The sequence below is a fragment of the Telmatherina bonti genome (assembly GCF_933228915.1).
Source record: "Telmatherina bonti genome assembly, chromosome: 18".
Classification (NCBI taxonomy): Eukaryota; Metazoa; Chordata; class Actinopteri; order Atheriniformes; family Telmatherinidae; genus Telmatherina; species Telmatherina bonti.
This window is the reverse complement of record NC_136616.1, coordinates 17444936-17458946: the sequence shown is the minus strand read 5'-3', so window position 1 is coordinate 17458946 and position 14011 is coordinate 17444936. Positions and strand designations below refer to the sequence as shown.

Here is a 14011-nt window from a genome sequence, read left to right as displayed (position 1 = left end):
TATATGTAGATGGATAAATAATCTCATTTTCCTCCCAGTATTTCCTTTAAAAGCCCTTCAGTCTTCATACATTGTGACGGTGCGGAGACCGAAACAAGATCGCAAACTCAGGAATGTGTTTGGCATCACAAGATGTTGCAGCTTTCTCCAGACGCAGCTGAATATAATGAAGTGAAATAATTGTTACAGCCCGGCTCAAAGGCTGTAGCCAAGAAAGGAGGCAGGCACAAAAGTGGGAAAACTAGATTAAAGAAACAGCAGAAATAGTAACTCAATCCAAAACAAGACCAAACAACGCTAAACCAGCTAAACCAACCTGCACACAACCAGGGTGATCTCCCAGCACCAGCCTGGGAGACACTGAGCTCAGTGCTTGGTGGAGCTTTTAACTTGTGGCAGAGCACACCAGGTTGTGGCTCATGCCACTGATTATGACGGCACCTACAAACGCTCAGACAATTAAACAAAGTCACATAGTTAAACAAAAGTGAAGGGCATTGCTTAATGCTTCACTGACACATGGACGACTTCTACTGGTTATACATTCCCATTAAAGCTGGGGTAGGTCATGTTGGGGAGCTAGCAAGATGTAAAAGTGGCGCCCTGTCTTGGCTCCTCCCTCTCTGGTTTTGCTCCTTGCATGATTTGAGGCTTTTTTTATTCGCAGCTTTTTCCACCAAAAAAAAAAAAAAAAAAACGAGCCGGTTTGGGGAAATCCTTCCTGCATTTTCTCAGCCATGTTTGCCTTCCTAGTTTCTTCTTCACTACTTTGTATTTTCGTCCTAACACGCTGTTTATATGCAGGGTGTAGATATCAGGTATGCGCTGCGGAAGAAGCTTACGAAATATAAGAAATGAACAAACATTTGGATTGGTCAGAGTTTTTACAGATTTACAGTAAACTGTGAGGTCTAACTATATTTCTTATTGTTCATGATTACAAAACATACAGACTACTATCAGGATGAGGAACCGCTTCACCCAGAGTAAAAAAAAATGTCTCAGAGCAAGATGACCTCCCCCAGCTTTAACCATGCCCATATGTTTCTACCTGAGTCTTGCGAACGTGTCGTGATATCTGAGTATAATGTTCTCGTTTTTGTGGCCTTTGCTCTCAGACCTCTATCTTGCTTTATTTCACACAGTCGTTCTCAAGCAAACGACTCTGGTTCGGTTACGCAGAACTTTAGAGCTGAATCTAATGAATGCTTCATTAAGCAATAATAATCATGCTGATGGTGAATATATTTCTTTTATAAGTTTTTCTATAAAACATCCTAAAAAGAGAGGTGATGAATAAGGACAAGGACGTGTGCAGATTTATTTATTTTGCTTGAATTCACTGAGTAAATTGCATAATTAATTCAGTTTTTATCATCTCATTAAATCATGTCGGCGCTGCGGTTGATGTGGAAAAGAGCAACGCGTGCTCTGACATTGTCTTCATTCATCTCCGTCTCTGGCTCGACTGTTTCTTCTTCTCTTTCTCTTGTGGCCGTAGATTCTGGGCCAGGAAGGAGATGTAGGTACAGACAAACGCCCACAAACTGTGCCATGTCAGATTCTGACTTCTCCATTAATGAATGCAGTGGGAAATTTCTGCTCCTGAGCACAACTCCTATTTTACTGCTGATTTAAAGCTACTATTCGCATCACTCCACCCACACTATCATCTGTAGTTCGTCATTCAGCTCATGTACTTTTCCTGCTTTCACACCCCCACAATCTCCTGACTCTGGAGCACACACTGACACACACGTCCTGTTTTCACATTCTAGCCATGAAAGCCTCTCAGAATTCGATTCGGTGATTGATTGAATGGTCTGATGGAGCCAATTAAATGGTCTCCAACGTGCCAGCCGCGCCATCAGGCAGAACAAAAGCAGCTCGGAGCCATTTTACATCTCCGCCTGCATTCTGCACGTCATGCACACTGCCATTACCGGATGAAACAAGTTGGCATTCAGCGCAGGGTCTTCAGTAGAAGCTGCTCTCCAGCCTCAGACTTGCATCACTAGTACAGTAGAAATGGAAAGTTTTCAGACTTTTTCAACATTTTATGTTTCAGAAACATTTAGAAACAAACTGAGGTCACATTTCTCACCTCTACACACTCCTCTTCAACGGGACGAAGTGTAAGAGTTTTTGATGTGAAATTTCTAGGGGTTATAATGGATTCTAAATTAACCTGGAAAGACCATGTAGCCTACATGACATAAAGGTTAAAATTTCAAAAATACTCGGTATCTTGTACAAAACTAAAGATTTATTACCAAAACAAAAAAAAAAAGCTTTTTCTATAATCTACTGTACCTTAATGCTTCCGTATATGTCATACTGTGTTGAACTGTGGGGTGGCGCCCACAAGACAACTCAACTCTGGGTGTTATTATACGCTTGATAAATAATGCTGGATATTATGATCACACACATCAGTTATTTATTAAATCAAAACTCATGAAATTTGATTATTTAGTTGACGATAAGACAATACAAGTTATGTTTAAGGCTAAACAAAATGTTCTTCCAGAAGGTGTCCAAAATGACTTTAAGCTTCAGCAGACTAAATATAACTTTAGAGACTGTTGTAAACTTATTGTTCCAAAATCTCAGACAAGGGTGAAACAGAGACGCTTGTCCTTTCGGGGGGGTTCAACTGTGGAACAAACTCAGTAATGAGGTAAAAAATTGTAATTCGTTATTTCTATTTAAAAAAGATGATTTATCAGTTTATTTTTGAGAGATATGCAACTCTTTATAAATGATTTTTCTTGATTAAAGTCACACATTGTGTATGGAATGCATCTGCTTTTGTTATTTGTATAATTTAAGGTAACTCTACTTGTAAGTGTACAATATTAGGCATACAAGCTCTTTTGTTTTTGTTTGAATGGATTGTTTTTTTGGAAATGGACAAACTGATTGTGACTGATACAAACAAAACAAAATAAACTGACTAACTAAACAGGTGGGTGCTTTGTGCACTTTTATCATTTATTTAAAGAAGTTTTGAAATGTTCTTTTTACACGATCGTTTACTATTTAGACATCATGATAGTGTTTGAGCTCTGGCCCTTCCTCATCCTGTTATTAGACCTTTTGTAAAGGTGCAGATTTATATTGTCTGACTTGATCGTGTGTGTCAAAGTGGCAACCCAGGGGTGTGATACTGAAAGGCGTTACTGTGTTTTCATGTCAAGAAGGAAGCCAGGTAGTGAATATCACCTACTCAGTACCTTTTAATAGGAAAACATGGTGATGGGAGCAGTCTGTGTGCAACAGAACTCAGGAGAACGACCTGAAGAGGAACCAATGGATGCAGAAAAGTCTAGAAAATCTCTTCCAGAGTGTGTTTGTTGCCAGGTTGGGATGATGGTTTGCATTTTAACAACCTGACAGAATAAAAAAGTGGCCGCAGTGGGATTGGGAAACCTTTGTAAATCCTGGTGTGAGCTGGTGTGTTTGAAGCAGAGCATGTGGAGAGACTTGTAGCTGAGTTTCCACTATGTGGGAAACTTTCAGATGAAACAGATGCAGCTGGTAAGATTATTTTCAGGAAGAAATCAGGCTTAAACCAAGTATCCATAATAAAACAGCCCCTACTGTGGATGATTGCATGATGATTGTTGTTCAGAAAAGTAAAATTCTACCAAAAAATGCTACAAAAAAAACTCTTAAATTGTCTGAAAACATTTGACCTGGTCTTGCAGATGAGTGGAAAGCATTTGGCATTTGTTTTCTGACTGCATCTGGTAAACATCACATCCGCGGTTTCCAGGCCACGGCGACTGTCAGCTAGCAGAAAAATGTTCCCAGCCAGAAGCCGGAGTGACTCAGCTCAGGACTGATGAGCAAACAGAAGCTGTCAAACTCAAATAAAAGTCAGTGTTTGCTCCCGTTCGCTGTCAGCAGCTGCAGACACGCCAAGGTCGCAAACTGAAAAGGACAATTCAAGCTTTGCAATGCAGGTTTTCCACCAAACACATCGACAATGTTGTGTTTGTGTGTGTGTGTGTGTGTGTGTGTGTGTGTGTGTGTGTGTGTGTGTGTGTGAGGCAGGTAAAATCACAGAAAACACTGTATGTGTGATGTTGTAACCCTCCGCCTCGCTTTGTGTTCCCCTCTCAGACCTTCACAGCTTGGTGTAACTCCCACTTGAGGAAAGCCGGGACACAGATTGAGAACATTGAGGAGGATTTCAGAAATGGTCTCAAACTCATGCTGCTGCTGGAGGTCATATCAGGTGCATCTCCCTGCACTCATACACACATTTTCTGTTTCGTAATGATTGCAACTCATATGTGTAGGTACATATGTATGTAGGTGGGTATGTATGTGCATATACGTGTATTCATTGATCTCTTTCTCTTGTTTTCTCTGTTTTCCTTTCTGTTCTCTTTCTGTCCCTCTTCTGTCTTCTCCGGTCCGGCCCAGCAGCATAAACTCTGTAATACGAACAATTATCCAAAACAAATAGAAAAATAAAATAAGAATCCAGAAATACAAGGGGATCATTATATCTATAAAAGCTCCCCTTTGCAAAATAAATTTGCTCAGCAGAACACAGCATCCAGAACATCAGTCTGCTTGCTTAAATGCTGGACAAGACAATTTGAAAGAAAAAGAAAAAAAAAAAAAAGCAGCTCAGAAACAAAATACTAAAGCAACCGAAGATAAAGAACAAAATGTGAATGTTTCGTTGATTCTTTTGCTTGTTTTTCAGGCGAGAGGCTGCCCAAACCTGACAAAGGCAAGATGCGTTTCCATAAGATTGCCAACGTGAATAAAGCTCTGGACTTCATCTGCAGCAAGGGGGTCAAGCTGGTGTCTATTGGTGCAGAGGGTGAGGGTCCTGCCCGTACTAACAAATCTCCTCGTGTTGTTTGACTCTTTACTGTTCCTGCCCAGACCTGACCAGAACACTGAACACTGCTCATTGGTTGAAACTTTAATCAGAAGCAACATTCAGATTTTTTATTAGTTTTATTTCAGGGGGGGGGAAAAGTATTTTACTTCATTTCAAGGAGAAAAAAAAAGTGCAATAGGAAAAAGTCAACAGAGCATGATGAGCAGGAGAAGCAACAGCAGGGTGATGAAAGGCATGTGAAACGCATAAAGGCTCTTTCACTGCCTCTGCAAGGCCAGCGGAGGGAAGACTAACAGCAGCACTCATTTAGAAGAATTAAACTACTTTCTCTGCTGCTCTGTTGACTTTCACAACTGTGAGCTGATGCGAATCTTTCTGTGGTTACATGGAGCTGCAGATATAACTTTAATCTGTTGAAGTTTTACCTCTTATACATATTATTTTTTTAGATAAGTGATATAATAAAACAGTTTACAGAGGAAGCTTGTGTCTGACTGGGGAAAAAGAGGGTGACTGACTGACTGACATTGTAGGTAATGTGATGTCATATAACTTATACTGGAAGTGAGTGGTTGAATAATGGATGTTGCTGGATGGACGGCTCTAGATAAGCCCAGGATTAATCATAATTGGTAATCTAAATGTAAAATAGTACGTTCAATGTCTCAGAAGCTACAATTAAGGTCCAGTTGAATTTCCACCTTTAACCTTTTACAGTGTGGCGTCCGTGAAACTGGAACTTGCACTGGTGATGTCAGAAGAGATTTTTTTTCTTTAAAATTACATTTATATCTATATAATGTATGATAAAAACATCTTTAATATGCAAAACGTATACATGTGCACATATGTGCATGATCTGAATTCTATCTATTGGTTGCTTCTAAGCCCAAACATCAAGCAGGGATCTAAAGTGCAGGTCAAAGTAAAACCTGGGTCTCGGAGAAGTTCAGCTCTAAATCCGACTTGTTGCTTGTTTAAAAGCAGCAGATGTGGAAAAGCTGCTTTTAGAGAATGTGAAATAGTTCCTTTTACTGTGTTTCAGACTACTAAGCTCTGTTAATAGCGCTCTCTCTCCTCTCAGGGTGAGCACTTTCAGAAACGTACTTGGCTGTTAGAGAAGTACTCGGCCTACATGTGATCCTGCAGACTGGTGAAAGCTGACTGGGAATCTTATTTCCTGCTTTTTGAGTTCAAAGTGTTAAAATTTCTCATATTTTTCTAACGGAGAGGTAGCTGTTTGAACGCTCTTCCCTGAAGCTCTTTGTTTTTACAGAAGGTTAATAAATCAGTAGTTACACAACTGGCTGAGGTGACGCTAAACATGGCGGTGCGCCACGTTGCTCAAAGCAGGGATTCAGTTGTGACGTTTACAACAGACCGACAAACGAGATATTTCAACAGTGTTTTGTGTCGGAGGGAATAACTTTTACATTTGCTTTACACAGTTAAACAAAGAGGAATATCCAGATTACTCCAGTTTGTCCAGACTTGAGTCCACACTAAAGCAGCTCATATAACTCCAGTCCTCAGATCTTTTTTACTGGTTTTAAGCCACTTTACATTCAGGATCTGGTTTGTTGTGAGCCAAACAGATTGCTCAGGTCATCAGGGTCAAGTCTACTTTCTGCTCCCGGAGTTTCTGCTCCTCACATGAGGAAGAAACTCCCAGAAAACTGCAGGTCTGCTGAGAATCTCAGCTGCTTTAAATCCACATTAAAACTTTGTGTGCTGTACAGTTACTGGCTTAAGATGAAATAAAACAAGAAGAAACAAGGTTGCTATAGTGAGAGGAGAGACATTATAAACCTTATAAATGGTGTGAAGTCTCAGCAGTTGAAAGATTTTATGCTCATATTTCTCCTTTTAACCCCTCCGAATCTAAATTCCTCTAAAAACTTCTTCAGTATGGATTCATGGAAACATGCAGAGAAAAATCAGTTTGTGCAGCATGCACGGTCAGCATGCACGGTCTGGATTCCTTCTAAACTTCAGGGCAGGAAATTCAGTCAGCAGCACAGAGCTGGTAGATAAGAAGAGTCACTGCATTTTTTCTCTTTGCTATGACCAACAATGTGGTTTTGCCTTTGCAGAAATTGTTGATGGTAATGTGAAGATGACCCTTGGTATGATCTGGACCATCATCCTGCGCTTCGCCATCCAGGACATCTCTGTGGAAGGTGTGTGTGTATTTATATAGAAACACTTATATAAACATTAAGCAATAAAATATATAAATAAGTGTTATATATATATATAAACACTTATTTATATACATAACACTGTATTTATATATAAACAACAATGACTTAAGCTGTTGGTTTTATTATGCATTTATCATTGGAATAATGCAGAAACAACACAGTTACATGAGTGTGTGTGTGTGTGTGTGTGTGTGTGTGCACACAGGTGGAACTTGTTACAGGCCGTTTCATCCTTTTCTTTTCTACAGGAGCCGTATAATGACTCCATGCTCATGTCCATCAGTCACAGATATGACTATAAATGTTTTCGTCTGACCCTCCAGCATGTCAGATTCTTCCGTTTTAAATGTAAAAGCAAGTCCTGTGGAGGATGAACAGTTTCTAGGTGTGTTATTATGGGAATTTTACACAGTCTGAGAATAATCGCTGCATTTCTGAGTCAGTCGATTTATCTAATAAAAAAATAAAAAAAAGGAATACTTCTTTTACCTGAACACGCAGTTCAGTCAGTGTAAAACAAGCCCCGCATCTTTATTGCAGCTGAATCTTTTGAATGAATTTGGTGCAACGCATCATCTTATCTGATGTCTCTGGGCTGCGTTTCCACCTTGATGAGAAGGTCACCTCACTATAAATCCTTGCCTAGAGGCCTTGTTTCCTCTGCCCTTCCACAAGCCTCCCTGTTGTCTTGAAGTCATTTTAGTGCAGTAATAAAACTTGACTTTCTTTCTCGTCGATCCAGCTTAACTTCTCATGACGTCTCCACCATAGCAGGAAATGGATGTGTGTGTTTAAATCGTCCATATGACGAGTGAATACCTTTTAGCTTTTGATCCTTCTTTCGAAAAATGGATCTTAACACCAACTATTTGCCGTTTTTTCTTTACTTTCTCTCCACAGTGATGTTTTGTTTGTGTTTGTTTGTCTTCTCACATCAATGCTTCCCTCTGACATTTACTTCTCTTCATTTCTCTTGTCTTTGATCCTCTAAGTTATTCTGAGATTCTCCATTTCCGTAGGAATGATGTTTCAATAAGATATCAGGCCAAATGCTCACTATTCCCCCCCCCCCCCTTCCTCGACTTTTCCAGAGACCTCTGCTAAGGAGGGTCTGCTGCTGTGGTGCCAGAGGAAGACCGCCCCCTACAGGAACGTCAATGTGCAGAACTTCCACATCAGGTTGGTGTGCAACGCCCAGCTGTGGCTTCAGCAGGAAACTGCACTCACTGTTTCTGAGTTCTGCCCTTTCTGCACATTTCCACTCTTTTCACCATTTTACCACCTGCCTCTTTTTTTTTTCTGTTTTGCTTGCTCCTTTATGTGACTGCAGCTTTCCACTAAACACCCCGACATCTTCTCTCCTTCCCCTCTTTTTGCCCCCCGTGTCGCTTTCCTTTCCTCTCATCTTGTCTCTCCTCTGCTTCTCCTCGCCTCCTTTCCTCGCGGCTCAGCTGGAAGGACGGCCTGGCCCTGTGCGCCCTCATCCACAGACACAGACCTGACCTCATCGACTACTCCAAACTGAGAAAGGTGGCCTGTTCGATCTTTTTTTCCCCTCTTTTCAGCCCTGCATTAATCTTGCCTTCTCTATGTTTATCCACCTGTCACGTGTCTATTTATTTCTTATATCTTTTTTTATTTTAAAGGTGGATAATGTAAGATTTTCCATATTTTCAAAATAAATGAACTAAAAAAATAACTACAATCATAATTAGATAGGTTTTTTTTAAACATGTAGGTTCCAGTCTGTCCATATTTGATGTTATTAAATTACAAGTTTAATTAATGACTAAGACCCTTCTTAAATGTTTTTTTTTTAAAAATGCTTTTTGTCATTCGTCATTAATTAAACTTGTAATTTAATAACGCATCAAATATGAACAGACTGGAACCTACATGTTCAAAAAACTATCTAATTATGATTGTAGTTATTTTATTAGTTAATTTATTTTGAAAATATTGAAAATCTTACATACTCCACCTAGTTTTTCCTTTAAACTGCACTCCGAAACCACAATTTATGTTTTATACTTTTGTAAATCAACAAACAAATATTGAAAACTGAGTCCATCCATATTCATGGTCTTGTAAATCTGATATTTGTAATGAGCTACAAGACAATGAAGAACCATAACATGTCAGATTACAGCTACTAAATGGTTGCAAACTATATTATTAAGCTTAAAAAAGCTGAAAACAACACATTTAGTATTAATTTGGTTGCCAGATCCTGACAGCTTCAAGTTAAAATGCTACTTCAAAATGTATTTGGAATCATCAAAGATGTTGTGCAAACCACACTTATGTTTCTTTTCCCTCATTCGGGCTCATTGTTGTCATGATTGGCATCAAATATGGCTCCCAGAGTTAAACTTGTAACGCCATAACGAGCAAAACACGTGTTTGATCGACTGCCTGTGTTTTAGGATGACCCCATCGGTAACCTGAACACTGCCTTTGAGGTGGCTGAGAAGTTCTTGGACATCCCCAAGATGCTTGATGCTGAAGGTGAGGCTGTAAAACACAATCATGACTCAGCAAATCTGTGCAGAGACTTTTAATTTATTTCCTTCTCCACGTTGATAAACCACTGATAACTGGAAGTGCAGCAGTCTAAATACAAATGGCAGATGGTACGAGGTCAAGAGGTCCTTCTTCGCCCATCTGCCTTGAAAAACAAACATTTTAAATCCCTTTAAAAGCATTTATTCAATCGCAGATGGTTCTGAAAATGACGTATAAATACACAAGCATGTCATCATAGTTTTTATCCAACTGTTGCTCATGTTGAGTTAATAAGTTTGCTTGTTATGAAGCATCTCATTTTATTTAGATAATCCTTCATATCAACTCTGCTTTCACAATAAACTAGAACTTTAACGTTACATTGTAACCCTTTGAGTCGTGGGTCTATTTTATGGGACTTTTCTCAAAATATTTTCTTCCGTTTTCTTATTTCCAGATATTGTTAACACACCCAAACCAGATGAGAAGGCCATCATGACCTACGTGTCCTGCTTCTACCACGCCTTCGCCGGAGCCGAGCAGGTCAGACAACATTCCACCGTCGTAGCGTAGAGCTATGAGAATAAAACGTCAGTCTAAAGCAGCTGCCATCCTTCTGATCCCTTGTTCCCCATCTCAGGCTGAGACGGCTGCCAACCGCATCTGCAAGGTGCTGGCTGTCAATCAGGAGAATGAGAAGCTAATGGAGGAGTATGAGAAGCTGGCCAGTGAGGTGAGAAACCACGGCAACCAAATCTTTCCTCTCTGTGCTGCACATCCTGCTTTGGCCAGGTGCTGTACAGGTCGCCCGGTTAAACCTGCTGACATTCCTGCTGACCTTGCATGACTCAGCTGTAAACCAATACATAGTTTTTTTTCCTTAATTTACTTAAGTTATGGATTAACTGGATAATCTTTTTGAAACCATGGGGTTACAAAGGATGAAGATGAGGTCAGCATTGAACTGAAAATACTGGGAACAACAATAATCTACTTTTAAAACTACAAAAGTACCTTTTGGATTAGCTGGGGGGTTATTTTTTCTTCCAAATCCAATATCCAAAGTCAGTTACATCCAAGTTTTTATGATGACCACTGACACACACGTTAGCACTCTGATCTAGATCCAGACAGTCCTTACCTACGATGCATGACGCAGAGGAACTCGTCCTAATAGAAAGGCAAAGGGATTTTTTTTCTAAAGCATCACATGGGAGGAAAGCAGTAATAAAGTTACAGCGACTGCAGAGGATAAACCGAACTTTTATTCCACAGCTGCTCGAGTGGATCCGGCGCACCATCCCCTGGCTGGAGAACCGCGTGGCGGAGCAGACCATGCGTGCAATGCAGCAGAAACTGGAGGATTTCCGTGACTACCGCCGCATCCACAAGCCGCCACGCGTGCAGGAGAAATGCCAGCTGGAGATCAACTTTAACACCCTGCAGACCAAACTGAGACTCAGCAACAGGCCCGCCTTCATGCCGTCCGAGGGCAAGATGGTGTCGGTGAGCAGAGCTGCTCTGTAGCCTCCTGTTCTTTCCATGTCGGTGCTGACACACTTCTCACACAAGCATGCAGCGATAAACCTTTATAAGCTACATAACCAGCGATTACAATCTGATAAACCTGAAGGCAGAGGTGGAAACGATGGATAAAGATGCAAACCTCTGAGGGACTCATCAGCTGTATTGAACAGGAATGTCTGAATGGATGGACTGTTTCACTTTTCAGCCACAATTTAAAAAAAAAACTATTATTATTATTTGATATTGATCTAAAATGATCAAAGAAGTTTCAACATGTCCGTCCCAAACTGAGCTTGTATGACGTCACGCAGAAGTGATCCCATCTGTCGGACCTCCAGACTGTCCAGACACAGAAACATTCCCAGTGATTGTTGTGTTTTTATAATCAAATGAGTTGAAAGGTTTCTCTGAGTTGTGCCATAAACACTGACAGGGTGGAAGTGTTTTCTGTGGACCAGTGAGATATAACGTCCCCAGCTTACCGCCAGCTCTGTTCTGCCTGAGAAGAAACACCGTGAGGACACGAGGCTTTAGAAAATGTTTTTTCTTAACTAAATTGTCTCCCATTCACATACTGAGGAAGCACCAAGTCCCTGCAAGTGGTTTTCAGTCAGACAAACACAGGATTGTTTCTCTGAAACTAATATTTTCAGTCCACAATCTGAGCCTGCAAACACAGACAGTTCCAGTCAAAAGTTTTGATACAGTTTCTCCATCCATCCATTCTCCACCTCTTATCCGGAGTCGGGTCGCGGGGGCAGCAGCCTAAGCAGGGAAGCCCAGACTTCCCTCTCCCCAGCCATGTTTGCCAACTCTGCGGGGGGAGATCCCGAGGCGTTCCCAGGACAGCCAAGAGATATAATCCCTCCAGCGTGTCCTGGGTCTTCCCCGGGGTCTCCTCCCAGAGGGACGTGCCTGGAACACCTCACCAGGGAGGTCCAGGAGGCATCCTGACCAGATGCCCGAGCCACCTCAACTGGTTCCTCTCAATGCGGAGGAGCAGTGGCTCTACTCTGAGCCCCTCCCGGATGACCGAGCTCCTCACCCTATCTCTAAGGGAGAGCCCGGCCACCCTGCGGAGGAAACTCATTTCAGCCACCTGTATACAAGATCTCGTTCTTTCGGTCACGACCCACAGCTCATGACCATAGGTGAGGGTAGGAACGTAGATCGACTGGTAAATCGAGAGCTTCGCCTTCTGGCTCAGCTCCTTCTTCAGTCCGCATTACTGCAGACGCCGCACCGATCTGTCTGTCGATTTCATGCTCCATCCTTCCCTCACTCGTGAACAAAACCCCAAGATATTTAAACTCCTCCACCTGAGGCAGGACCTAACTCCCGACCCGGAGAGGACAAACCACCCTATTCCGGCTGAGGACCATGGTCTCAGATTTGGAGGTGCTGATTCTCATCCCAGCCGCTTCACACTCGGCAAGAGCTGGAGATCACGACCAGATGAAGCCAACAGGACCACGTCATCTGCAGAAAGCAGGGACCCAATCCTGAGGCCACCAAACCGGATCCCCTCAACACCTCGGCTGCGCCTAGAAATTCTGTCCATAAAAGTTATGAACAGAATCAGTGGATACAGTTTCTCATTGGATTTAATGGGAAAGCGTGTCCAAACTTTTGACTGGTAGTGTAGATTTCCTCTAACAGGTGAACAAAATGAAAGCTCTCCCTCTCCTTCAGGATATTGCCAATGCCTGGAAGGGTTTGGAGCAGGTGGAGAAGGGCTACGAGGAGTGGCTGCTGACCGAGATTCGTCGTCTGGAGAGACTCGACCACCTGGCAGAGAAGTTCAAGCAGAAGTGCACCATGCATGAGTCCTGGACAGGAGGTAGGGCCACTAGAGGAATGTGATAGGACTCAGTTAGGCTCCCTGATGTTCGTTTGTTAACCTTCGGCATCATATTCCATGTAATCTTCACTTTAAATCATTTAATGCGGTGAAATAACCCCTCCCCCCAGATCAGTGGCTGTAAAGGAACGATCTGTGTTTCAGGTAAGGAGGAGCTTCTGTCCCAGAAGGACTACGAGTCAGCTTCTCTGATGGAGGTCAGAGCCTTGATGAGGAAGCACGAGGCCTTTGAGAGCGACCTCGCCGCTCACCAGGACAGAGTGGAGCAGATCGCTGCCATCGCTCAGGAGCTGAAGTAAGATGGGACACAATGGGGATTATTTCAAATGATTTACGCCTGTACAACTGGAAGACCTTCCCACCATGGGAGCTAAATGTTTTGAGTGGGTGGGGGGGTCTGAGTCTGGATGTTTGATACGTGCAACAAAAGTTTTCCAGTGTTCGCCGTGGGGAGAAATTAAATGAAGGAAGTCAAAAAAATTGCATGAAGGAATAAAATGATGCATGAATGACGTGAATTATGTAGAATCCAGAAAGGAGAAATGTTCTGAGACGCTGAGAAGGAGGATGTGAAGAACAAAAGCTGCAACAGATGCTTGTCAGGCATGTTAATAAGACTTATCAGCAGGATGAAAGCGTGGAGCAAGAAGAGCAGAAACCTCTGATCTCATGAGTTTGTTATTCTTCTCATTCCTCCGTACATAGTTTTGAGATTATCTCTTTGAAGTTATATATTAAGATGCTGAAGCTGAATATGTATGTGATCCACTACTAATTTATCAGTACTTCAAAGAAGATAAAAAGAGTTGGAAAGGAAAAATAAAAAAAATGTCAGATGACCTTTAAGCTGCAGGAAGGACTGAGATTCCAACTTTCCACAGATATAGAAGAACGATGTCATTCATTATTTACACCAGCAGTCCAACGTTTGGACACATTTTCCCATCAGATTTCATTGGAAAGGGTGTCCAAACTTTTGACTGGTACTGAATTTATCCTGGACTATTTTTCTGTTCAGATAATTAGTATTTTTCTAAACTACCAAAT

At 41.7% G+C, this 14011-nt stretch overlaps 1 protein-coding gene across 1 annotated transcript in view; it reads left to right on the top strand.

Moving 5' to 3' along the window:
- actn3b (actinin alpha 3b) overlaps positions 1-14011 on the top strand; it is a 37992-nt gene that overhangs the window by 17325 nt on the left and 6656 nt on the right. The window contains exons 2-12 of the mRNA XM_079257324.1: positions 4129-4243; positions 4724-4843; positions 6961-7047; positions 8163-8250; positions 8523-8601; positions 9498-9579; positions 10034-10119; positions 10217-10309; positions 10852-11082; positions 12796-12943; positions 13109-13259. Of these exons, the coding sequence (XP_079113450.1) occupies positions 4129-4243; positions 4724-4843; positions 6961-7047; positions 8163-8250; positions 8523-8601; positions 9498-9579; positions 10034-10119; positions 10217-10309; positions 10852-11082; positions 12796-12943; positions 13109-13259 (1280 nt within the window). The remainder of the gene's footprint in view (positions 1-4128; positions 4244-4723; positions 4844-6960; positions 7048-8162; positions 8251-8522; positions 8602-9497; positions 9580-10033; positions 10120-10216; positions 10310-10851; positions 11083-12795; positions 12944-13108; positions 13260-14011) is intronic.